The sequence below is a fragment of the Lipotes vexillifer genome, unplaced genomic scaffold (assembly GCF_000442215.2).
Source record: "Lipotes vexillifer unplaced genomic scaffold, Lipotes_vexillifer_v1.1 scaffold214, whole genome shotgun sequence".
In the NCBI taxonomy this organism is placed as follows: Eukaryota; Metazoa; Chordata; class Mammalia; order Artiodactyla; family Lipotidae; genus Lipotes; species Lipotes vexillifer.
In genome coordinates this window covers 1,667,737-1,694,004 of record NW_006788863.1, presented here as the reverse complement: position 1 = coordinate 1,694,004, position 26,268 = coordinate 1,667,737, and the positions used below count along the sequence as shown (strand labels likewise).

The window sequence follows — 26,268 nt, the reverse complement described above, 5'->3', positions numbered from 1 at the left end:
TCTACAGCACAGGCTCAGTAGTTGTGGCGCACGGGCTTAGTTGCTCCGCGGCATGTGGGATCTTCCCGGACCAGGGCTCGAACCCGTGTCCCCTGCATTGGCAGGCGATTCTTAACCACTGTGCCGCCAGGGAAGTCCCTTTTTTCTTTTTACTAATGGCCATCCTAACTGGTGTGGGCACTATCTCATTGTGGTGTTCATTTGCATTTCCCTGATGATTAGTGGTATTGAGCATCTTTTCATATAACCTGCTGACCATTTGTTAGTCTTTGGAGAAATGTCCATTCAAGTCCTTTTCCAATTCTTTTTTTTTTTTTTTTTTTGCGGTACGCGGGCCTCTCACTGTTGTGGCCTCCCCGTTGCGGAGTACAGGCTCCGGACGCGAAGGCTCAGCGGCCATGGCTCACGGGCCCAGCTGCTCCACGGCATGTGGGATCTTCCCAGACCGGGGCACGAACCCGTGTCCCCTGCATCAGCAGGCGGACTCTCAATCACTGCGCCACCAGGGAAGCCCCCTTTTCCAATTTTTTAATGAGGTTATCAGGTTTTTGCTATTGAGTTGTTAGATATTTTACATATTTACCTTTATCAGATATATGGTTTCCAAATATGTTCCTCCTCTCCATAGTTTGCCTTTCCACTCTGGATTGTTTCCTTTGCTGCACAAAAGCTTTTGAATTTAATGCAGTCCACTGGTCTACTTTTGCTTTTGTCACCTGTGCTCTTAGTGTCGAAGCCAAGAAATCCTTGCCAGGACCAAAGTCCTGAAGCTTATCCCCTTTGTTTTCTTATAGAAGCTTTACTGTTTCAGTAGAGCTTGCTTTTAGATAGTTAATCCATTTTTATTTGGTTTCTGTGTATGGTATAATACAAGGGTCCTATTTTGTCCTTTTACATATATCCAGTTATCTCAACACTATCGTTTCCCCACTGTGGAGTCCTGATGCCTTTGTCAAGGTTCACTTAAACGTACATTCATGGGTTTATTTCTGGGATCTCTCTTCTGTTCCACTGGCCTATAAATGTGTCTTTATGCCAGTGCCATAATGTTTTGATTACTATACCTTTCTAAAATGTTTTGAAGTCAGAGAGTGTAAGGCTTCCAGCTGTGTTCTTGTTTGTCAAGATTGGTTTAGCTATTTCTGATTCTTTGCATTTCCATATGAATTTTAGGAATGTTTTTCTATTTCTGCAAAAAGAATATGATTTGATTTTGATAGGGATTGCACTGAATCTTTAGATCACTTTGTGTAGTATGGACATTTTACAATATTAAGTCTTTTAATCCATGAACAAGGGATGTCTTTCCATTTATTGTGTCTTTAATTTCTTTCAGCAATCTTTTGGAGTTTTCAGCATACAAGTCTTTTACCTCCTTGAATAAGTTTATTCTTAAGTATTATATTTTATTCTTTTTGATGCTGTTGTAAAGGGGACTTTTTCTTAATTTTCTTTGCAGATTGTTCATTGTTAGTGTATAGAAATGCAACTGGTATTTGTGTATTGATTTTGTATCCTGCAAATCTACTCAATTTCTAACAGTTTTCTGTGGAATTCTTTGAGTTTTCTATATATAAGATCAAGTCATCTGTGAACAGAGATAATTTTACTTATTTTCCAATTTGGGTGCCTTTTCTTTCTTTTTCTTGCCTAATTTCTCTGGCTAAAACTTTCAGTACTATGTTGAATAAAGTACTATGTTGAATAAGAGTAGGCATCCTTGTCTTGCTACCAATTTTGAAGAAAATGTTTCAGTTTCAACACTGAGTATGATGTCAGCCATGGGGTTCATATATGGACTTCATTATGTTGAGGTAATTTCTTTCTATTCCTAGTTTATTGAATGTTTATGTCATGAAAGTGTGTTCAATTACTTCAAATGCTTTTTCTGCATCTACTGAGATGAAGACGTGATTTTTATTCTTTATTCTATTATTGTGATAACATCACACTGATTTATTTCCATAGGCTGAAACATCTTTGCATCTCAAAGATTAATACCACTTGGTCATGGTGTATGATCCATTTAACTTTCTGTTGAATTTGGTTTGTTATTATTTTGCTGAAGATTTTTGCATCTGTATTTATCTGGGATATTTGCCTGTAGTTTTCTTTTCTTGTAGTGTCTTTGTCTGGCATTTCTGGCCTTGTAAAATGAGTTTGGAAGTGCTCCCTCCTCTTCTATTTTTTGGAGGAATTTGACAATTGTCATTAATTCTTCTTTAAATGTTTGGTAAAGTTCTCCAGTGAAGCTGTCTGGTCACTTGCTTTTCTTTATTGCGAGTTTTTTGATTACTGATTCACTTTCCTTACTAGTGTAGGTCTATTCAGATTTTCTATTTCTTCACGATACAAACTTAGTAGATTGTATGTTTCTAGAAATTTATCCATTTCTTCTAGGTTATCCAGTTTTTCGGCATATACTCTTTCACAGTAGTCTCATTTATTTTTAAATTTCTGAGGCATTAGTTATAATGTCTTCCCTTTTATTTCTAATTTTATTTGAATCTTTTCCATTTTCTTCTTAATTATTCTCTACTCTTTTACTTCCCCCCCACACTGTATGTTATAGATGCCACAAATTATTTTTTATATTGTGTATCCATTAACATATGTGTATAGTTATTTTTATACTTTTATATTTTAACCTCTATACCAGAATTAAAAGAGACTTACATGTCACTGTTATGGCATTTTAGTATTGTGTATTTATCTACATACGTACCTTTACCAGCGAGCTTTGTACTTACATATGCTTTTGGTCTGTCTAGCATCCTTTCATTTTAACAAGAAGGACCTCCTTTAATATTTCCTGCAAGGCAGGTATAGTATTGATAATTTCTCTCAGATTTAGTTTATCTGGGAAAGTCCTATTTCTCCTTAATTTTTGAAGGAGATATATCATTCTTGGTTGACCGTATTTTTTTTTTCTTTCAGCTGTTTGAATACATCCTCTCACTCCCTCTGACCTACAAGGTTTCTGCTGACAAATCAACTAGGAGTCTTATGGGTGCTCATGTGTATGTGACAAGGCACACTTCTCTTGCTGTTTTCAAAATTCTCTCCTTGCCTTTGATATTTGACAATTTGATTGTAATGTTTTTCATTGTAAACTTATTTTCAGTTCCTCCTATTTAAGATTCTTTGTGTTTCATGAATCTGGATGTCCATTCCCCACCCCACGCCTAGATTTAGAAACAATTTTGACCATTGTTTCTTTAAATAAGCTTTCTGACCCTTTCTCTCTCTCTTCTCCTTCTGAAACTCCCATAATGTGTTTATTGATCCCCATGACAGTATTCCATAAGCCCCTTAGGCTTTCTTCACATTTTTCATTCTTTGTCTTTGTGTGTTTTTTGTACCGTGGGCCTCTCACTGCTGTGGCCTCTCCCGTTGCGGAGCACAGGCTCCGGACGTGCAGGCTCAGCGGCCATGGCTCACGGGCCCAGCCGCTCCGCCGCATGTGGGATCTTCCTGGACTGGGGCACGAACCCGCGTCCCCTGCATTGGCAGGCCGACTCTCAACCACTGCACCACCAGGGAAGCCCCATTCTTTGTTTTTTATTGATCCTCTGGATAATTTTCAAATGACTTGTCTTGAGTTTTCTGATTCTTTCTTCTGCTTGATCAAGTCTGATGTTAAATCCCTTTAGTGAATTTTTAATTCTGTCATTGTAGTCTTCTCCAAAATTTGTTTGGTTCTTTTCTTTATATTTTTTACCTCTTCGTTAATATTCTCAGTTTGTTCATGCATCATTTTCCTGAGCTCTTTGAGCATTTTTGTAACAGTTATTTTGAATTCTTTGTCAGGTAATCCATGTATCTCCGTTTTTTTAGGTTGGTTTATGGAGGGTTTTTTTTTTCCTTTGACACATTTTTCTGTGGTTGTTTTTCATGTGTTTTGTAAGTTTATGCTGGGATCTGTGCATTTTAAAAAACAGCCACCTCTCCCAGTCTTTATGGACCAACTTTGTACAGGGATAGACCTTCACCAATCAGCTGGGTTTCATATTCTAAAGGCCTCTCAAACATTTTCTGTGGATGTGTTTTCTTTGGACTTGTGTGTGTGAAGCCCCAATTAGAAGGATTTGCCAGTATCTTTTTTGCAAAGCTCATAATCTCTTGCTCCTTTGGTGTCTGTCTGTAGTACTGCAGGTTCTCTACAGCTAGAATAAGCCTCCGAGCTCTTTTTTATTCTCAGTGGACCCCAGGCTTACAGAGTATGCTGGGCCCAAGTCAGGCAAGACAGAGGCAGTCCCCAAGGTACCCCACTAAAGGCCAGAACATTGCATGCACATGCCACTTTTGTCCTATCCCCCAAAAGGGAGTGGCCACCCAGCTGTACTGGCTCCTCTCTGGTGGACCACAGGTCTCTGAAGCAGCAACAAACAATCAGCTCCCTCCCGTTCTCGGCAGCCCCCAGACATCTAGCATATGCCAGGTCCCAACAGTGCTCTGAAGCAGGCAAGACAGAAACCAGCCCCTCAAAAAGCCAAAGTAATGGAACTACACTCCAACTTGTTCCTTCCTTCCCAAAGGGAAGCTGGGAGTTGCGGGTTTTCCCCCAGTTTTCCCACACTGAGCTGGAAGGGAGGGTCTATGGTGAGTGTGTGCTAGGCCAAACCTTCACCTTTATTCTCAGCAGCCCCCAACCTGGTGCCATTTATAATGCTTAGATTCAGGCAAGACAGAACCCACTTCCTTTGAAAATTCAGAACTTGAAAATACACTCAAGTTTTCTCTTTCTCTCCCTAGAGAGAAAAGCCAAGAGCTGGGTGTTTACTCCCGATGGTGGTATGCTGCGCCAGATAACTACAGCCAGCGAGGCTGTGAATTTTCCTACAAGGTTTGACATGGTTGGTTTCACACTCACTTGGTTTGCAAGAGCCTCTTAACTGGTTTCTCACAAAGAGAATCAGTCAATGTATTGCTGCTGAGTCAGGGTCTCTGGGGGGAAAGAGGGTCTGGGTTTGTCCACTACCTTCTGACATCACCCCCTTGGCCCTTTGTTTCCTCAGATGCAATCTTAAATGTCACTTTCGGGGACGCTGACCATATCTGACATTGCTTGATTTCCCCAACTGCCTTTTTTTTTTTTCTAAAATCTCATTTCCCTGTGAACATAAGTAGCCACCTTCACTAGCAACTTGTTTTTGATCATCCCTCAATATGATATAGAGCAAAATTATATGATGGAAACGTGAAGTGTGAATTATATCAAGTTTTCCTTCAAATATCAAAAGTCTAATTAAGGAATTCTCAAAATTTTATCAACAATATTTATATTTAGTTCAGATTTTGATTCCAGCATATTTAAATGATCGCAAAATTCTATTTCTATTCTCTACAGAACTCTGACTGCATCTGTTACCATGGCAACTAGTGCAAAATATCCAATAAAGACAGGCATGATGATTCTTTTACTTAAACACAAGAATAAAGTGAATTGAACACTAAGTCATCTAAAGTACTTGCAGAGGTTTATACCGATATTCATCTTCTCCTACACATTTAAACAGAAATTTTAGAAGAGTCTTGAGATGAGAGACTAATCTCAAATTTCATCTATTGTTTGAACCTTTTTGGCTGGAATAATTATGCTCATGACCTGATGGTAATGTGAAAGGAGCACGGGAGCATTTTCTCTTTAATATGGACGATGACAGAAAGCCTCCTGTAATTTGGTAAGAGTCAGATTATCCTTCTAGTGGATAATGTGAGTTCTCATCTCTCCTTTGAGTCACACGGTGATCTCTAAATGAAATGACCAGATGGACACAGACATTTGCTGAGAACGGCCAAGGAAAGAGGACAAGGACCAAAATGACATAGTTATTCTCAGAGAAGCTACCACGTTCCACAATAATCATAACTCAGCAAGCAGACATACCCTTTTCTTTTTCCTTCCACAGCACTTTGATCCCACAAAGGACCATTCAGTATAGTCTCTCATACATTTACCTCTGAATTTGGAAACCGCTTAATGAAATGCAAGGTCTTTAAACTGATTTTAGAGGAAATGGCCAAGTCTTATAAAATTTAGACGTTTCTTTCATTGTTAAACCAGCCACTTTCAGCTGAAATGATAGAACACAGACATACCCCAGGCAGCTTGAGCTTAGCTTAAAGAGTTAAGTAGCCTTAAGTCTTTAAGAATTCAATACTGGGGGGACCTCCAAGATGGCAGAAGAGTAAAGACATCGAGATCACCTCCCTCCTCACAAATACATCGAAAATAAACCTACAAGTGGAACAACTCCTACAGAACACCTACTGAACGCTGGCTGAAGACCTCAGACCTCCCAAAAGGCAAGAAACTCCCCACGTACCTGGGTAGGGCAAAAGAAAACAGAATAAACAGAGACAAAAGAATAGCGATGGGGCCTGCACCAGTGGGAGGGAGCCGTGAAGGAGGAAAGGTTTCCACACACCAGAAGCCCCTTCGTGGGCGGAGACTGTGGGTGGCGGAGCGGGGAGCTTCGGGGCTGCGGAGGAAAGCACAGCAACAGGGTGCGGAGGGCAAAGCGGAGAGATTCCCGCACAGAGGATCGGTGCCGACCGGCACTCACCAGCCCGAGAGGCTTGTCTGCTCACCCGCCGGGGCGGGCAGGGCTGGGAGCTGAGGCTCGGGCTTCGGAGGTCAGATCCCAGGGAGAGGACTGGGGTTGGCGGTGTGAACACAGCCTGCAGGGGGCTAGTGCACCACGGCCGGCCGGGAGGGAGTCCGGGAAAAGATCTGGAGCTGCTGAAGAGACAAGAGACTTTTTCTTGCCTCTGTTTCCTGGTGCGCGAGGAGAGGTGATTCAGGGTGCCGCCTAAAGGAGCTCCAGAGATGGGAGCAAGCCGCGACTATCAGCGTGGACCCCAGAGACGGGCATGAGATACCAAGGCTGCTGCTGCCGCCAACAAGAAGCACATGTGCGAGCACAGGTCACTATCCACACACCCCTTTCCGGGAGCCTGTGCAGCCCGCCACTGCCAGGGTCTCGGTATCCAGGGACAACTTCCCTGGGAGAACGCACGGCACGCCTCAGGCTGGTGCAACATCCCGCTAGCCTATGACGCCGCAGGCTCGCCTGGTACCCCTCCCTCCCCCCGGCCTGAGTGAGCCAGAGCCCCCGAATCAGCTGCTCCTTTAACCCGTCCTGTCTGAGCGAAGAACAGACGCCCTCCGGCGACCTACAGGCAGAGGCGGGTCCAAATCCAAAGCTGAACCCTGGGAGCTGTGAGAACAAAGAAGAGAAAGGGAAATCTCTCCCAGCAGCGGATTAAAGCTCCACAACCAACTTGATGTACCCTGCATCTGTGGAATACATGAATAGACAACGAATCATCCCAAATTGAGGAGGTGGACTTTGGGAGCAACTGTAGACTTGGGGTTTGCTTTCTGTGTTGAATTTGTTTCTGGTTTTATGTTTATTTTAGATTAGTCTTTAGTACTTATTACCATTGTGGATTTCTTTATTGGTTTGGTTGCTCTATATCTTTTTTTATTTTCTTCCTTTTTCCCTTTTTGTGAGTATGTGTATGCTTCTTTCTAGGATTTTGTCTGTTTAGGTTTGCTTTTACCACTTGTCCTAGGGATCTGCCTTTGTTTTTTTTTTGTTTGCTTTGTTTTTTTTCTTTCTTCCTTTTATTATGAGCCATGTGGCTGGCAGGGTCTTAGTGCTCCAGCCAGGTGTTAGGCCCGAGCATCTGAGGTGGGAGGGCCGAGTCCAGGACACTGGACCACCAGAAACCTCCCAGCCCCAAGTAATATAAATCAGCAAGAGCTCTCCCAGAGATCTTTGCCTCAACACTATGACCCAGCTCCACCCAAAGGCCAGCAAGCTCCAGTGCTTGAGGCCCCATGCCAAACACCAAGCAAGAGAGGAACACAACCCCACCCATTAGCAGAGAGGTTGCCTAACATCATACTGAGTTCACACACACACCAAAACACACCACCGGCTGGAGCCCTGCCCACAAGAAGGACAAGATACAGCCCCATCCACCAGAGCACAGGCACCAGTCCCTCCACCAGGAAGCTTACACAAACCACTGAACCAACCCCACCCACTGGGGGAAGACACCAAAAACAATGGGAACTACAAACCTGCAGCCTGCAAAAAGGAGACCCCAAATACACTAAGTTAAGCAAAATGAGAAGACAGAGAAACACACAGCACATGAAGGAGCAAGGTAAAAACCCACCAGACCAAACAAATGAAGAGGAAATAGGCAGTCTACCTGAAAAAGAATTCAGAGTAATGATAGTAAAGATGATCCAAAATCTTGGAAATAGAATGGAGAGAATACAAGAAATGTTTAACAAGGACCTAGAAGAACTAAAGAGCAAACAAACAATGATGAACAACATATTTACATGTCATTTACAGATGACATGATACTATACATAGAGAATCCTAAAGACACAGAAAACTACTAGAGCTAATCAATGAATTTGGTAAAGTTGCAGAATACAAAATTAATGCACAGAAATCTCTTGCATTCTGATACACTAATGATGAAAAATCTGAAAGAGAAATTAAGGAAACACTCCCATTTACCATTGCAACAAAAAGAATGAAATACCTAGGAATAACCCTACCTAAGAAGACAAAAGACCCATATGCAGAAAACTATGACACTGATGAAAGAAATTAAAGACGATACAAACAGATAGAGAGATATACCATGTTCTTGGATTGGAAGAATCAACATTGTGAAAATGACTCTACTACCCAAAGCAATCTACAGATTCAATGCAATCCCTATCAAACTACCAATGGCATTCTTCACAGAATTAGAACAAAACATTTTACAATTTGTATGGAAACACAAAAGACCCTGAATAGCCAAAGCAATCTTGAGAAAGAAAAATGGAGTTGGAGGAATCAGGCTCCATGACTTCAAACTACACCACAAAGCTACAGTAATAAAGACAGTATGGTACTGGCACAAAAACAGAAATATAGATCAGTGGTACAGGAAAGACTGCCCAGAGATAAACCCACAAACATATGGTCACCTTATTTTTGAAAAAGGAGGCAAGAATATACAATGGAGAAAAGACAGCCTCTTCAATAAGTGGTGCTGGGAAAACTGGAGAGCTACATGTAAAAGAATGAAATTAGAACACTCCCTAACATCATAAACAAAAATAAACTCCAAATGGATTAAAGAATTAAATGTAAGACCAGACACTATAAAACTCTTAGAGGAAAACATAGGAAGAACACTCTGACATAAACCACAACAAGATCTTTTTTGACCCACCTCCTAGAGTAATGGAAATAAAAACAAAAATAAACAAATGGGACTTAATTCAACTTAAAAGCTTTTTCAGAGCAAAGGAAACCATAAACAAGACAAAAAGACAACCCTCACCTCCGTGGTTAGATTTATCCCCAGGTATTTTATTATTACTGGTACAACTGTAAATTTTTTTTCTTAATTTCTCTGATAGTTTGTAATTAGTGAAGAGAAAAATAACAGATTTCTGTATATTAATTGCATATACTTCAATAAAAATAAAAACAAAAATTAACAAATGGGACCTAATTAAACTTAAAAGCTTTTTTGCACAGCAAAGGAAACCATAAACAAGACGAAAAGACAACATTCACAATGGGAGAAAATATTTGCCAGTGAAACAACAGACAAAGGGCTAATCTTCAAAATATACAAACAGCTCAGGGAGCTCAATATCAAAGAAACAAACAACCCAGTTAAAAAGTGGGGGGAAGACCTAAATAGACATTTCACCAAGGAAGACATACAGATGGCCAAGAGGCACATGAAAAGATGCTCAACATCACTAATTATTAGAGAAATGCAAATCAAAACCACAATGAGGTATCATCTCACACCGGTCAGAGTGGCCATCATCAAAAAATCTACAAACAATAAATGCTGGAGAGAGTGTGGAGGAAAGGGAACCCTCTGGCACTGTTAGTGCAAATGTAAATTGATACAGTCATTATGGAGAACAGTATGGAGGTTCCTTAAAAAACTAAAAACAGAACTACCACATGACCCAGCAATCCCACTACTGGGCTCATACCCTAAGAAAACCATAAATCAAAAAGAGTCATGTACCACAATGTTCATTGCAGCCCTGTTTACAATAGCCAGGACATGGAAGCAACCTAAGTGTACATCGACAGATGAATGGATAAAGATGTGGCACATATATACAATGGAATATTATTCAGCGATAAAAAGAAACGAAATTGAGTTATTTGTAGAGAGGTGGATGGACCTAGAGTCTGTCATACAGAGTGAAGTAAGTCAGAAAGAGAAAAACAAATACTGTATGCTGACACATATATATGGAATCTAAAAAAAAAAAAAATCACAGACCTAGGGGCGGGACAGAAATAAAGATGCAGATGTAGAGAATGGACTTGGGGCCACAGGGAGGGTGAAGGGCAAGCTGGGACGAAGTGAGAGAGTGACATGGACATATATACACTACCAAATGTAAAATAGATAGCTAGTGGGAAGCAGCCGCATAGCACAGGGAGATCAGCTCGGTGCTTTGTGACCACCTAGAGAGGTGGGATAGGGAGGGTGGGAGGGAGATGCAAGAGGGAGGGGATATGGGGATGTATGTATACGTATAGCTGATTCACTTTGTTATACAGCAGAAACTGACACACCACTGTAAAGCAATTAAACTCCAATAAAGTTAAAAAAGAAATAAATTAACTTTGGCTACTGTCTCACACCGTATCAAATATCAGTGCTAGATGGATTGTATGCCTAATGTGAATGGTGAAACAAGCTTTTAGTAGAAGTTAAGAAGATCTTCATAATACCGGGGCAAAGATTTATTAAACAGGACACAAAAATCCTTAACCATAAAAGAAAAGATTGGTATATTGGACTTCATAAAAATTAGTGCTTTCTGGTCTTCAAAGGTCACCATTTGGAAAGTGGAAAAGCAAACCAAAGAGAAGGTGTGTATAACAATACATCAGACCCAAAACTCATATCATTAAAATTTAAAGAAGCCCAGCACATCAATAGGAAAAAGACAGACAACCCAATAAATATGAACAAGTGACCTGAACAGGCACTTAACAAGTGAAAATTTCCAAATGGTTAATAAAGATATAAAAAGGTATTCCATATATCATTACTTCTCAGATAGATGCATATTAAAACCACAATAAAATACACACTCACCATAATGGATGATACCACAATGATGATACCACACACTTGCCAGAATGGCTAAAACTAATAAGGCTCATGGTACCTAGTACTTCTGAGGAGGTAGAGCAACTGGAACTCTCATACATTGTTGCTGGGAGTTTAAATTGTTACAACCACTATTGAAAACTATTTGGCAATATCTTCCACAGCTATACATGCATCCATCCTATAATTTAGTAGCTTTATTCTTATGTATAAATCCAAGAGAAATGAGTGCATGTGTGCACTGAAAGATATGTACAGGAATGTTCATGGCAGCTTTAGACATAAAAGCCACAAATTATACGCAGCCCAAATGTCCACCAATGGTAGAATGGATCAATTATAATACACTTATCTGATGGAATACTACAGAGTTATAAAAAAAGAGCAAACTATTGTTATTGTTACATGCAACAACATCAGTGAATTTCACAGACATTATGATGATCAAATAAAACCAGACACGAAGACTACGGACTGTATAATTCCATTTACAGGAAGGTCAAGAACAGACAAAAGTAGAATACTTTTGTGACAGAGGTCAGAAGAGTGGCTACGTTTGAGTATGGACTGCGAGCCTCATCTTGATCTAAGTGATGGTTATATGGGTGCATATATATGTAAAAATTCATCGAGCTGTCACTTAAGATCTGTGCACTTTATATGTCATACTGCATTAAAAATATGATCACTAAAAAAAAAAAAAATCAATACTGTCCTCAGATGCTGTGTGGAATGGTGAGAACATTTAAAATGCCAGAGAAAGAAAACTGCCAAGCAGGGAGCAAATGATTTGAACTTGTCCTGGATCATCTAGAGAAGTCTTGGACATGCAGAGTTGTCAGCTGTGCAGACTTTCATGACTAATCAAGCTCCCCAAAAAACTAAGGAAGAAAAATCTGTAATAATATGACTAACCACACCAGAGTGACTTAGAACATATCCATGTAGTGCTGTTTGTTCCTAATTTATTCACATTCAGCATTGATTTAGTACTGAGTGTTTTAGAAACTATTTAAAGAGTTAAGCATGACTGAAAGATCTGTAAAGGGTCTATTTTGATATTAGTAACATACATATAGTCAACTATACCCACTTCATCTCCATAATATTTGAAAGATATATGTATGTATATGTATTCATGTATATAAAGCTAAGAAATATGTGTATGTATTTGTACATTTATATATACAAAGCTAGGTATATATACATATTTCTACCCACACAGAAATAGGTGATATATAGGAAACTATGGCAGAAAGATGTTTAGCTATACCAGAAATAAATAAGTATGGAGAACCACCATAAATTAGTGAAATCTGTTCTATAAAATATCAGTAAGGAAATCATGCTTGCGTTATTGCTAAACACAAGCAATAAGTGGAACAAAATGTAACTATAATGAAATAGCACTTAATGCAGCTCTATACAGAAGCTGCTACAATGGCTAAAACATTGTTACTTACAAATATATTGCAATCAACATTTTATATATTAACGTAAATAAGTGTATCTTATGCTAGAGAAGGAATTGAAAAAAAAAAAAGGTTGCTGCCTTTAAAAGGATAAATTATTGTACTTCTCTTGTATTTGTGGTTATTATATGGTAAAGGAAAATTTCAAACCGGTCTTTTCAGTCAGGTAAGGCACACCTGCATTAATACTATGTATTTATCTATCATTTATACTCTCTGGAAACTCTGAGAAAAGTCTACAATGCTGGATAACAACAATATGGATTATTATGGATTATTATCTGACTAAATCAATCTTCTGAGAATGGCATAATTAACTTCATTTAATGAGAAGGGGAATACCTTTATTTCGACCATATTTTAGAATCTCTTCCTTCCAACGCCGGCATAATTAAAGGAGACCACTTACTCAGAGACACACTGAGTAAGATAAACAGATTGCAGTGTGGGGATTTAGGATAGGATTTAGGATAGGCATTTGCAAGTTAATACTTTTGTTTCATGGATTGACAGGCCAATGACAGGTTTATTTATAAAGCCATTTTCTATTCCCCACATCTAAGTTTCTGTAGGAAAATAATGCACATAGTTCTTATAAAATCATCTTCTGCTCATCTAATTCAAGATCTGTCCTCTTTTATTGAGAGAAGAAATTATCAAAATGTGAAAGTCTAAAAATAGTGGTGTATAATTGATAGCCTAAGTCTTTCTTAATTATAGGTGTGTTACAGTGGCGCTATAATTAGGCAAGAACAGCAGCTCCAAAATGAGTCAGACTTTACCTTTCACTCTGTACGAGGATGTACACGGGTTCCATGAGCAGAAAGCTCTGGAAAAGGAAGATGCAGGGTCTATTTCTTCACACATCTTGTTGGTTACAAGATTGTCCCCTATTTCCTCTCTCTAGCACAACAAAGTATATATTCCATTCATATTTCTTTTACTGATTATCACTTAAAGAACATATAGATTTTTAAATTAGAAAATTTACAGCTTGAATTGGAATTCTAAAACTAATGCACACACGCTGACTTCCCTAAAACAATATTAATATAACCCATAATTATTAAATTATGTACCTGAAATCTGATTTTAAAAATCTTTAGATTTAAATTGAGTAATTATCATCTTAACGATGACAAAACAGATTCCTATAAATGAGATGAAATATTCTTATAATCTGATATAAGATGCTTTCATCCCTTCAAAGATGTATCTGTAGGAAACATCAGTTAATACTGAGACAAAAGACTAGGCTCTCAGAACTCCGAATTCTGTTTTAAAACTGGCCCTTTAATCTCTAAATGGTCCTAAACAAGTTATTTTTCCATCTTTTAGCTAGCTATACATCTTTAAAATTCAGACAGTGACTACCTTCTCAAATCAGTTTCTCCAATGGCTAAATCCAAAGCTCCTGCTGTGATAAACTCAGAAAGTTGACTTTCTGATAGACACTGTGATAGTAGAAAGTTTATGATAATATAAATGATAAAACCCCTCTTCATAAACAGCATAAGAAACAAAAAACTATCAGTAAAGCCAAATTAAGCCATATTAGGAAACATAAGATAACTGTTAGAACGTTAAGTATTAGCAAAAAGTAATTAGTAAAAGTTGTGTCTTTCACGTGTAATTAGCTGTCTCGGGCATGAGAGTAAGTATTAAATATGAGACAGCCAGAGAACAAAAAGCACAGTACCTGTCCTCAGTCTGGGGCCAGCCCACTCCCTCTGTATCCCCACTCCTGGAGGATGGGGCACCATGATGGTCAATCTCCCATCACTCACCCCGTCCTGCACCCACCTTGCAAGAGCCCCAACCGCCCCTAATGTTAAAGGACAGTTGAGAGAGAGGATGACCCAAGTGTGTGGTGAATGTTAATTTTAGGAACAGAAGCAAGGAGCATTTCCTTTGCACCTCTTTCCACCATAAGCTTAGAATTTCAACCAGACTACTGCCAATAGACAGATTGTAGAATATAACCTAGGTTTTAAGGGGAAAAAATGAAAATCAATTATATTTTGCCTTTGTAATGTCTATGAATTAGCTTCATCTCATACAATACGTTTGGAATAACACTCTGTAAGAGAAATTCTTTTTTTTACAAAAAGTAATTTGTTACTCAATTTCCATATACTAAAGCAATAAACTCTGTGGGGAAAGGTATGAGATGTGATGGCTACTGCTGCAAGCCAGAGTATCTCTGAAAACACCTTTGAGAGTCAGAAGCAAAATTAAGATTGCCCTCACTATTGTCACCGTGGTACCCAATTATCCAACATTAATACAGTTAGAAAGACTATTCAAAATTACTCAATTTAGCAGCACCGTTTTATTTAATCCAACTTTTAAAGAAACATAACTTTTGTACATACTTTCCCAAATCACAGCCATGCCATGTTTTAATGGTGGAATTAACAGGGAAGCTCCTATTCACTTTGGCGATGTGTGCTCTTCCATTAGCCTCCCTTCACTGGTACTAACAGAATGAACAGTGTGGCTTTTAAGTACTTTTGAGCCCACACCTTCCTTCTCAAGATAAGGAGAAGCTGACTGCTATGCTATAGCACTGAGACCTAGCCAAGGTCATGCATCAACAAGTCCTTTTGAAGGTATATTGAGAGGAATTGTGAGGCCCTGTCTGGATTTCCACCATTATAATCCTCTAACATGACATACGCCAACATGGAGGTGACCGAAACACAGCAGGAGAGCAGCAAAGTAAATCCGGAGGAAGGAAGGAAAAACAGTGTACGGAAAGCACTCTTTAGGAGTAAAAGTCCTCAGCACATTTGTTATCTGCTAAAATTTGGTCAAATCCTCACATTTATCCGAGCTTAAGTTTAATAATGCACAACATGCAAACAAAAGTGATCACCCCAACTATCAGACAGAAATACTGTGAGATTCAGAGATGACGCATAAGAAAGTGCTTTGGGAAACTATACTCATAAAAGTTATCAGGTTGCCTAAATACTCACATCACTTCTCTATTATTCTAGGGAAGGAAAGCACCACAATCCTATATAGGTGAATGGCACCCTACAGATATGTCAGCGTGTGTGCGCGCGCGTATGTGTGTGTGTGCGCGCGTGTATGTGTGTGTGTGTGTGTGTGTGTGTGTGTGCGCTGCACATGGGGACCATGGTCTCCATGGGGTTACTGAACTGAAACACAAGAGTAGCAGCATCCTTTGCCCAGAGTCACACAGCCTTCTCACACTGTCTCCTGGGGAATTTGCATATTCTAATCATGAAACCTTGGCATCCCGCTGATTAAGGCACGTGTTTCTATGATAGAGTTCAGGTACACTGAAAAGCTCTGAGATCCTGAAAGTGCAGTTGCTGAGAACCGTTGGTCCTCTTGTTGTCCAAACAAGCTAATGAGAGTAACTCTCAACAGACAGTGTCTGGAAACCAGGTTATTTTTGTCAATGTAAGGAGCACTAAGTAAACCATATGATCTAGCAAGTCTCTGCCTCATTCATAGGGCTCATTTACTTCAAGAGCGCGGAATACCAATAAAATATACCAGTAAAATAAAAGCAAGCACTATCGGGACACAAACAATTTAAAAATGTTTCAAAATGCACTTCTAATTGAGAATCATGCGATATTCTAATTTATTTTAATAGGTCCATTGTTATGATCAGGCTAGAGCACTGTGTTATATTAAGAGTATTGCAACTATTTTCAGAAGCAGCAGTAAATTGTCATTAGTAACAAATCTGCATTACGACATTCATACGCAGCATCAAAGTCAAAGTACCCGCTGACAGACGGACCACACTCTCAGCTTACGTCGCGGTACCTAGTGGGAGAGTCAAGGTCCTACCCACCCCACACAGAGCCAAGTTATTTTCTGTTGTCAGCCGTCTGACAACACCACTTTTCCTCCCGTGGTATCTGGAGCACAACTGATGTTATTTGGAAAAGAGACCAGTGGCAAATGCGGAAGGAGACAGTCTTCAAATTACAGTCCCTATTTCAACTGGAAGTTGAAAGTCCTAATCCTGATTCAGAAGTAAACTGGCCTGGATCTCACTCAAACTTAGGTACACTCAAAGATGCATTATCAGAGGTCATCATATGCCACGTATTTGGCTTAATGTCAATACCAAAGTTTATCTGCTATATTTAAGCATTTTAATAGAATGAGTTCTTATAGAGAGATAATAGTATAATGAAAGAAAGTTATACCAACATCAGCCTCTGGACTGGTGCCCATAAACAGAGACCATAATAAGGCCACAGATCTTTGAAAACTAAAATACATTTAATAGACACGTTGTAATTATGATTCCCATTTTAAAAGACGAGAAGTTGAAGGCCTTTGTTAGCCTTTGCTCGGAGGGTTTAACAGAAAGTTTGGAATTTCCACATATGAACACAATCTGTTTCCTGACTTAGAATTAACATAATGGATTGGAAAGTGAGTTTTCAACTGTAAATTATGTAAGATAGATGGAAGTCATGCTTTAACATAAAACGAAATACAACATCCTTTTCTTTTAAAAATAATCACCTAAATTTAACTATACTTTGCTTCAATTTCGTTCCAAAAAGACAATCAATTTTTTTAAGAAACTAGATTTCTTTGCAACAAAGTGTTTTTCTCCGAAGGAGTCAGGAATCAAACAAAAGGATAGAGATAGTGCTAAGTATAGCAGTAGGGAAGGGAGCGGGGTAGAGTCAGGGTTAAAAACAGACGTAGAAAACAAACTTATGGTTACCAAAGGGGAAAGGGCGGGTGGGATAAATTAGGAGGTTGGGATTACCATACACTCTACTCTCTACTATACATAAAATAGACAACCAACAAAGACCTACTGTATAGCACAGGGAACGCTACTCAATATTCTGTGATAAGCTAAATGGGAAAAGAATTTGCAAAAGAATAAATTCTATGTATACGTATAACTGAATCACTTTGCTGTACAACTGAAAGTAACACAACATTGTACATCAGCTATAGTCCAATAAAAAATAAAAATTAAAAAGAAACAGAAATAGAGACAGGGATGGAAGTTACTTGCACACAGCACCTTTGTGTAGACCATGGGAGGAGGGGCAAGGGGGCACAAAGTTTAATTGCAAGAACAAAATCAGAAGTCAGGAAGCAGAATCTCTTACCCTGAAAAATTCCTTAGTGGAGCCAGAGTCTAATGTTCCATAAGCAATTTCTGTTTGCTTAGAAAGATCCTCCGCACTTTCAATGGGAGACACCATCCTCTCTACGGTCAGGAAGGCAGCTAAGTTAGCCGTGTAGGAGGAGATTATGATCAGGGTAAAGAACCACCAAACTCCTCCAACAATGCGCCCAGACAGGGATCTGATAACAAGTACGAAACGGATTTGTAAAGCGAAATGAATGACCTCGTAAGAAAACAAGTTAGCAGTATTATGCAAATATCGATTTATAGGGAAATATTTAACTTTATACTTTTCAGTATATCTGCTAGTTGATGATACTTGAAATTATTAAACCTTCTGGGCAAGGAGTACGGATTTGCTAGATTTGATGACACAGCCAGAGGCAGAACTTCAGATTCCTGAGGTTCTTTCATAGTTATCATGGCCAAATAGTTTACGGTATGAAATATCGTAACAATCAATTTCATGAAACGTGAAAATAATCTATCCAATGCTCATACTACTTTAACCACTCGTGACATAAGTAAACGAACAATAGAATCTAAGATCAACAGCAGAACTCAGAACAACGTTGACAAACAAAATCAAATAGCAAAAACAAAAGAGTATGTACCACAGATGTGGCTTTAAACACCGAAGAAACCCGCCTTTTAATCCAGCCAATGAAGTTCCAAAACCCTCAAAAAAAGGTCCAAAATTCCATTAGGTATTTTTTTTGTGCAGAAACATAGGTTTTAGATACAGTACAAGATAAAAATGGAAAATAGTGATACTACAAACAAAGTATGACACAAAATATTATTCTTAATGAATAAAAATCTGACGCTTCAGGGCATGGACAGCTATGACCCTGTTCCTTTGTGCCTCCTGCTTAAGAAAAAAGAGAAAACTCAAGGAGAACAAATTAGACATGTAAAAGTTTGCCAAGATATAGATTCCTAGTCTGAAATATAATAACAATATTTCTGTGACCATAAATTCTTACTTAAAATACTTTTCAAAAGCTTAATTGATTCCCAGTAATTTACTGGTAGATAAACCCTAGGTAGATAAATGTAGACATGTAGATACAGAAAGAGATATATAGGGTATTATTTGGTAAGATTTGGTGGGGTTCTACATATAATGGTATTTGAGTAGTATTAACACACCAATATAATAACTTTTTCTTTTTTGTTAATAACTCTGTTACGCCTAAAAATTAAACCTTCTACACTGAAGAGGTAACACTTCTAAAAATTTAAATCATGAAAATGTGCCAATTTATGACCTAAACTAAACCTCCTGACAATTAATAACAAGAAATATTTTTGATGAAACATAGACACTACATCAAATTATTAGGTCGTATTTGTAGAATAAACTACTCAAGCAGTCAAGGAAAGGGGTGAAGCTAAAAGTAAAGATCTTTTAGATAAAAACATCTGCAGCTAAAATAAAAGAGAAAAAGAGAGAGAGCACACACGCAATGAAAAAATAATAATAATATAATTAAGAGCCTTTACCAGTCTCTAAGAGTTGCAAAGAATGAAACAAATATGGTAGAATGGAAAAAAGTTAAACAAGTCTCACTGATATTCTGAAAAGGATATTAAATACATTTTGATTTTGGAAAAACCCTATGTAGACACAGCCACTCTCAAAATGTTCACTATTTATTCCATCACAAAGGAAGGTATAATTATATGACATGTACCCTATACTGAAGAGGGTAGATTCAGTATCTGACTACTCACAGCCCTGAAAACAAAACTGATTGCATGGTAATTGCTTTTGATACTATACATTTCAGGTTTATTTGTAATATATTTGAGAATCATTTTTATAAGTCATTCTGTTCTAGTTGTAAATTTAATTAAATATGCCAGTTTATTTAGAGTGTGTGAGATAACCCCCAAAATTTATTCGACTTGTGCATCACTCAAAACGGAAAATTCTTGAGCAATTTATTATTTACTTGTAAGTGTTTTCAAAGGATCGATTATGATTCTGAATGAGTTCCTGAGAAATTTTATGCAGTGGAGCAAATTCAATATTATGCTTCACAGTGACAGACAAAAATGTTTTTCTAATTAAAAATAAAACTTTCATCTCTCAGTATCTGCACTAACGGAGCAAATAAATGCACATATTCTGCCGTTTCTCTTAAATTTCTATTAAATAATTATTTTAAGAATGAAATTTTTAAATCATTTTAATCCTTTAAGGATATTGGGGGGAAAAAAAAGAAAAAGAAGAAGAAAACTGGAGAATAAGAGTCAACTTTACAACATTTTGCTCTCATAATTCTGTGGTCCTAGTCTCCACAAAACTATAGTTAACATATTCTAAACTTAATTTCAGGCAATGACCAATTCACTTCAATAAACCATTCTATATTAAAATTTAAATGTGTTCTACTCATATAAATAATAGAGTTCCATATCATATTTTACTTGGAAAAAGTTGATAAATATCGTTTAAAATATATAAAGGGCAGCTCTAAAGTGATCTGTGGATTTCATACATTATTACTAAATTTTTTTAGGTACTAAGCTGCTCTATTCTTTCCTAATCTAGAGTTACCATCATTGTATTCTAAAAAATGATAGTCTGGTTCATTTTAAAAAAATCCTTGAATTTGCCAGTATTAGGTAGTAAGTTCAATTGGTAAATGCACATATACCATAAAGTGAAAGATACATATGCTTGAAAATTTTAATAAAGTGAATTTTGCTTATATATATATATATATATACATATATATATATATATATGTATATATATATGTATATATCTATTCATATATATTCTGTGGCCAAAAAAATGATAACAAGGAAAAATATGCTATCTAAAATTGATACATCTTACCAGGAAATAAAAATGATTACATGTGAAAGTTTAGTGAGTCATGACTCATGAATGAAATCATAAATGAAGGAAAAAGATAATATTTTAGGAAGCAGGCTTGTTGAAAATTAGAATGTCACTATGTCATGGTGGACCCTGGGAAAACACAGATTGTTAAATGACCCTTGTGCCCCAGATCCTATGTGTCAATATGTTTTCTGCTCCTAGACAACCACTGGAGGCCAAAACAATTACCTTCAGAGCCCTGGTGCATGAGGAGTGGGGCAAACAAACCTGGGTCCATCGATGGGAACCCAGGTCAATATGTCCTGTGTCCTAATGAACCTTCACATGCTTCTCCTGCTTATTCAAAAGGCAGAGCATAGTTTGTGGAACCCTAGGATAACTGCCTGATATCTCAGGACTATGGTAACATCATACTTCAAGAGCCTTCTTACCAAAGATGAATCACTTCATTATTATTTATGAGCCACAATGTTCTCTGAGATTCCAATCTGGTTAGCATTTTCCTCCTTCATCATTAGAAACTTCTCTTTATGTCTTTAAGTTCAATCAGATCAACTATAGAGATGAAACTCTGAATCTTATATGTTTTGTCAGAGGTCATAATTATATATATATATATATATATATATATAGTATGTTATACTTATTATTATATGCTATACATTAAAATTATATATCTCTCTCTATATGCAATGCAAGCACCAATGATATAGTTCTAATTTAGTGCCGTTCCATAGAGAAGCCACAGGGAATTTGATGGAATTAAGATTGTTCAGATCCATAAAATCCATAAGAATGTGCCCTGCTGTCTGAGAAGTAAGTCATCGATAATTTCTGCACACATGATATATTCCCTTTATCTTGATGGGTGGAGTATACAGAAAAGATCGCGGAAGATACAAAATTTTGAGCTTCACATATAGGTTTCTGAAATTAATCACTTCTTATCCCCAAAGTGCTCAAAAACTAACAATAATGAAATAGTATTTAAGAAGCCATTGCCTCTGTTAGTTATTAAGATGCCCATAGAATCAAAGGAGGGTAATTGAGCCCAAATTAAAATGTGCCGGTAGATCGATAATCATATAGGCTTTAAATGTGAAAGCAATCTCATTAGGAAAAGTATGATTTATTCCTCTGGAGAACCAGACGTGGCTATCATTCTTAATCATGTATGCGACATGAATAAAGGCAATGTGTGTTTTGTGATACATTCATTATATTTAGGCATTCTAGGGCAGGAATTAAAATATCATAATGAGAATAGGGATGTATGAACTTATTCCACCCTGTATGTGTATTGCTATTCAATATGGCACAAGCGTTTGTAACAATCAGCCATCATTATTACCCACCTATATATTTCTAGATACTTGGAAAATATAGTATAATACATTCTTTTTAACCCGGCAACCTAACCTTTTAAAAAAAACCAAATTTTATAAATATCTCTCTTATGTCATTTCCATGAGCTGATAATGGCGGGAAAGAAGAAGCAGAGAGAGATGAGATGTGTGCAAATGAAGTTTTGTCGCTTTTGTAGTTAGTAAGTAATGCTGCCCATTTTCCCATATACAGGTCTGTGGATCAACACACAGATGACTGTAAAATGAGAATATGCAGCAAAAACACGGTACCCCTCCAAGAAGGCATGGAATGATAGGAACCTTATGCATTTTATAGCCTCTCCATGGTGTGTATAATCTCACCAGGGAAATATAGGACCAACGTTCAAAGAACATTGCTCAAATATTTCACAGGCTTACGCCGACGGTAAGAGTCTGTCCTTACGAGTCTTACACTGCTTGGACAGGTAGTCGGCGGCTGCTAACTTCTTTACAGTGAATTCATAAACACCATGAATGTCCACTCGAGACCTAAAATGCACAAAGTTGAAGCAGGTGAGTAACCAACCTTGGCGAAATATCGCATCCTTGCTGCATAAAGGCACCCAAGGAAAACCAGAGACTATTAAAAATCCCAAATTCATTAGTTGATTCACTACTTTGTGTTTCTCTTCCATCTTCAAACTCCTCAGTGTGCCACTCGTAGGGGCTAAATCTGCTGACCAGGAATAAAACTACACTGACCCCTATGTAGGCAAAAACAATGCACATCCAGATCTCATAGGCTAAAGGATCAAGAAATGAAAACACTCCTGGTTTGGACTTCTGAGGCTTCTTGATCATGATTGATATCCCGAGGCTCATAAAGGGCTTTGAGAAATCGATCACCTCCTCTCTCACAAGGGTGATGGTTAGTGGAGCAATTGCAATATCAGCTTTCTGTAAGGGAAACAAAGGAAAATAATAGAACCAGGAGTCACGGTCAGAGGGGAATCGTGGTTACGTTATCTGATCAAAGGGAAGGGAAGGAAATCAGGAAAATGGGAATAACCATTTCCCTGGTGGAATCCCAGTAAATACTTAACAGAAGAAAAGCAATTTGTTCCCCAAATATCCCTCCTGTTAATAAATACAGAGTACACACTTCCGGCTCGATTACGATAACTACATCTGCCTCTATGCCTTGGCAATCTCTGAACAATGCATATGGCCCGTAGGCTTCAAGACAGGTGAAATGCCTGTCTCCATCTGCATATTTGCTTCTGACTTCATGCTTCATCTTCAAATGTGCACAAGGAAATAAGACAGCATTCCTAGAGCAATGTGGGAAACCCACAATCTCAGACATTGGTACTTGGCTTGGAAGGCAAGTATTCTCTCAACAAGAGTTCAAACGTAATGACTTTACCTTTGAGAAGTGCAGTACTTACCCCATATACAAGTTCTCCAACCATCCCATTCCAAATTTTCGTGTCTGCATCCCTGGCCCCATACTTGCCATCCCCAACAATGGTCAACTTGTACTTGAACCCACAGTGCTTGGCTATTTCTGCAGCCAAGTCAACACAGTAGCCCTCGTAGCGCTCATTGCCTTCAAGCATTTCATGATTTTTCTTCATCATAACATATGGAGATTCCTATATGGAAAGAAAGTGCTCTAGTTGATCAAAACCACTGTGTTACTGATCTACTCGCATCCACTCAAATCTTCTGGTTTAATTATTACCTGTAAGCCAGAGACGTTGTAGAATACAGATAGTGGAAAATATGACTGGGAAAAAATTAAGCATAATGCTTCTGATCAAATGTCCTCATCTATCTTTCATTATATTTCATGCACATGGCTGGCACCTGGCCATACCAAAGTAAACAAGAGACTCAAAAGCACAAACTGTTAGCATGTCCCCTTGTAGTGTTTGTAATCCTAGTATTTAAAGAGGAATAATGTGGTTTAATATCTGTTTTAGTGAACTCTGGATCCACCACTCTCTTATTCTAAGTTAGGGCTACCCTGACTCCAAAGAACCAGCATTCACCCAAAACCCTGTGCCACTACGAGTTCGAGGATAAGGTTCTTGTGGAAATCAGGTCCATGACCAGTGATGCCCAGACTCAAAGAGTCGTTGCCATAGTGATGTATGGAATCTACCCTCTCAGACTTGAGAGCTCACTTCCTCTTTGAGATAGAATATCCTAGAATTATGCTACACGGATAGCTAGGGAGTAGCATCCCCACTGTGGACACCACATAAAGGAAGCATGAAAACATGACTCAACACCAGCCCCCAAATTTTCTCCACTGGAAAGTGGCACTGAGGATATTTGGGGTTCAGTGAGATACCTCCTCTCAGTGGCATGATTCAGGCAAAAATCCTCAAACGTCTAGCTTACATTTATTAAGACTTTTCCAAGTGCCAACCAATGTTCTTATCCAAATCCCCTATTAACCTATGTTTTCTTCTCAATATTGTTACCGTAATGAATCTCACAAATTCACTATATCACAACTTAGTAAAATGAAATCAGACTGTTTTGCTGCAAAATCACGTGTTTCCTCCATTTCATTTCCCCAACAGCTTCTTGTCATAATCGACATCTGCCATCCATCTATCCAAAGCCTCGACGTTCAGGATCCAGTTCAATTTTGTCTCATCCAGCCAATATACATCCACTTAGCACTAGCTATGTGCCAACTACTGTGTTGAGACTCGGAGTTAAAAAGAAGGGAGATCACCCTTGTCTTTCAGGAGTTCACCTTTCCATACGAATATAGAGAAGTTGACAACATTATTAAACCATGGAACAAATCTAAGGACAGAATGGACCCAGAATCGTGTGGGAGTGGAAAGGTAAAACATGGGAGGAATACAAGGAAGGCTCTTCCAGGCTTGCCCTAGGTGTTCACCCGTGTGAGCACCAGGTTACCAATTATCTGTGGAGCCAAAGTTCAGTCCTGAAGAGGATAAGACGTATTCTGAGTGCCGTAGCTCGTGATTGTGAGTCCTTCTGACAGAATAAGCATGCAGCGAATGACTAAAACATTCAAAAGCATCACTGTATCAGTTATTCTCCTAAATATAAGCAGCGATTCTAGTTGACAGGTATTTTTCTTAAGAAAAATAACGTAAAACAGAGGCATATGTAGCTAATTACCAAAATTGTAGTGACGACCACAGTCTTATTCTCAAGCCCAGAAGTATCGTTTCCAGAAGGGAGTTCGGTGAGAGTAACAACCATTTTGTCGACTTCGCTCCAGTACCCGATCTGCAAAAGGGTACAGAAGGTGGGCACCTGGACATATGACCTTCCTACTGGCAAAGCACTGAGTTATTTTGCAACCCATGTTTGAATCTGAAATTACACCTACACTAACTAGGCTTGTTCTAAACAGAGATGTACCTTTTATGCACGTGAATCTAATAGCAATAGAAAGAGACTATAAAAATAAACAAACAAAAACAATTCTTAGAAACGGCTTGTCTCTTCGTGTTCACTTTTCATACTCTCCAAGGGTAATTTGTGTGGGAGTGGTCATATAGAAACATAAATAAAATCCAGACAATGGCATTTCAGCCATAACAGAAGAAAAAAAAATGTTGACTTGAACAGTTACATTCGCACTTGCACCAGCTATGTTTGGTCTCCCAAACCATAATCTTTCAGCAACAGTTCTTTTTCTTCTCATTAAACTCTTTTTCTACCTCTGTCTAAAAAAAAGTATAACAGTTTTATTTATTATATCTTAAAATTACATTTCAGGGTTACTTACCAGAAATAAATAGAGTTTATTTAGAATACATATTTTAAAATATATGTTTCTGGAAGTTGGTGAATCCAGCTATGTGAATATATGTCTCCAGGATTCTGGAAGATGCGGTGATGGGTTCACTAACTCACCTCCTCACACAGAGAGAATGCCTTCAATTCACTAATGATTTACCTTGCGTGGCCCATTCGTTTTGAGCTCCATGATGTTAATTGTATAATTTATTCTTTTTCCATTCTGGTCAAACTTGATATTTCCTGAGAGACCTTCAACCTGCACCTAATGAGGAAATGGGAAAGGAGCACAATTATAACTTCACTTCCACCAGATACAGAGTGATTGACCAGATGACTCTCCCGGGATGCAAGTCAAGAAAACGACACTTATTAGGTTTCTGCTCTTCAACCTACCTTTATGTAGTAAGGAAATAATACTCCCTCCCTCTTTTATAAAACAGAAGGGATAAAACAAGAATGACTAATTCAGCA

The 26,268-nt window shown here is 38.3% G+C and overlaps 1 protein-coding gene across 4 annotated transcripts in view; it reads right to left on the bottom strand.

Moving 5' to 3' along the window:
* The window catches only part of GRIA2 (glutamate ionotropic receptor AMPA type subunit 2), a 173,307-nt gene that overhangs the window by 20,899 nt on the left and 126,140 nt on the right, over window positions 1–26,268 (bottom strand). For all 4 annotated transcript variants that reach the window (XM_007461877.1, XM_007461875.1, XM_007461876.1 and 1 more), the window contains exons 8-12: window positions 25,955–26,059; window positions 25,168–25,278; window positions 23,445–23,651; window positions 22,583–22,953; window positions 17,792–17,990 (exon numbers count right to left, since the gene is read on the bottom strand). In XM_007461877.1, the coding sequence (XP_007461939.1) occupies window positions 17,792–17,990; window positions 22,583–22,953; window positions 23,445–23,651; window positions 25,168–25,278; window positions 25,955–26,059 (993 nt within the window). The remainder of the gene's footprint in view (window positions 1–17,791; window positions 17,991–22,582; window positions 22,954–23,444; window positions 23,652–25,167; window positions 25,279–25,954; window positions 26,060–26,268) is intronic.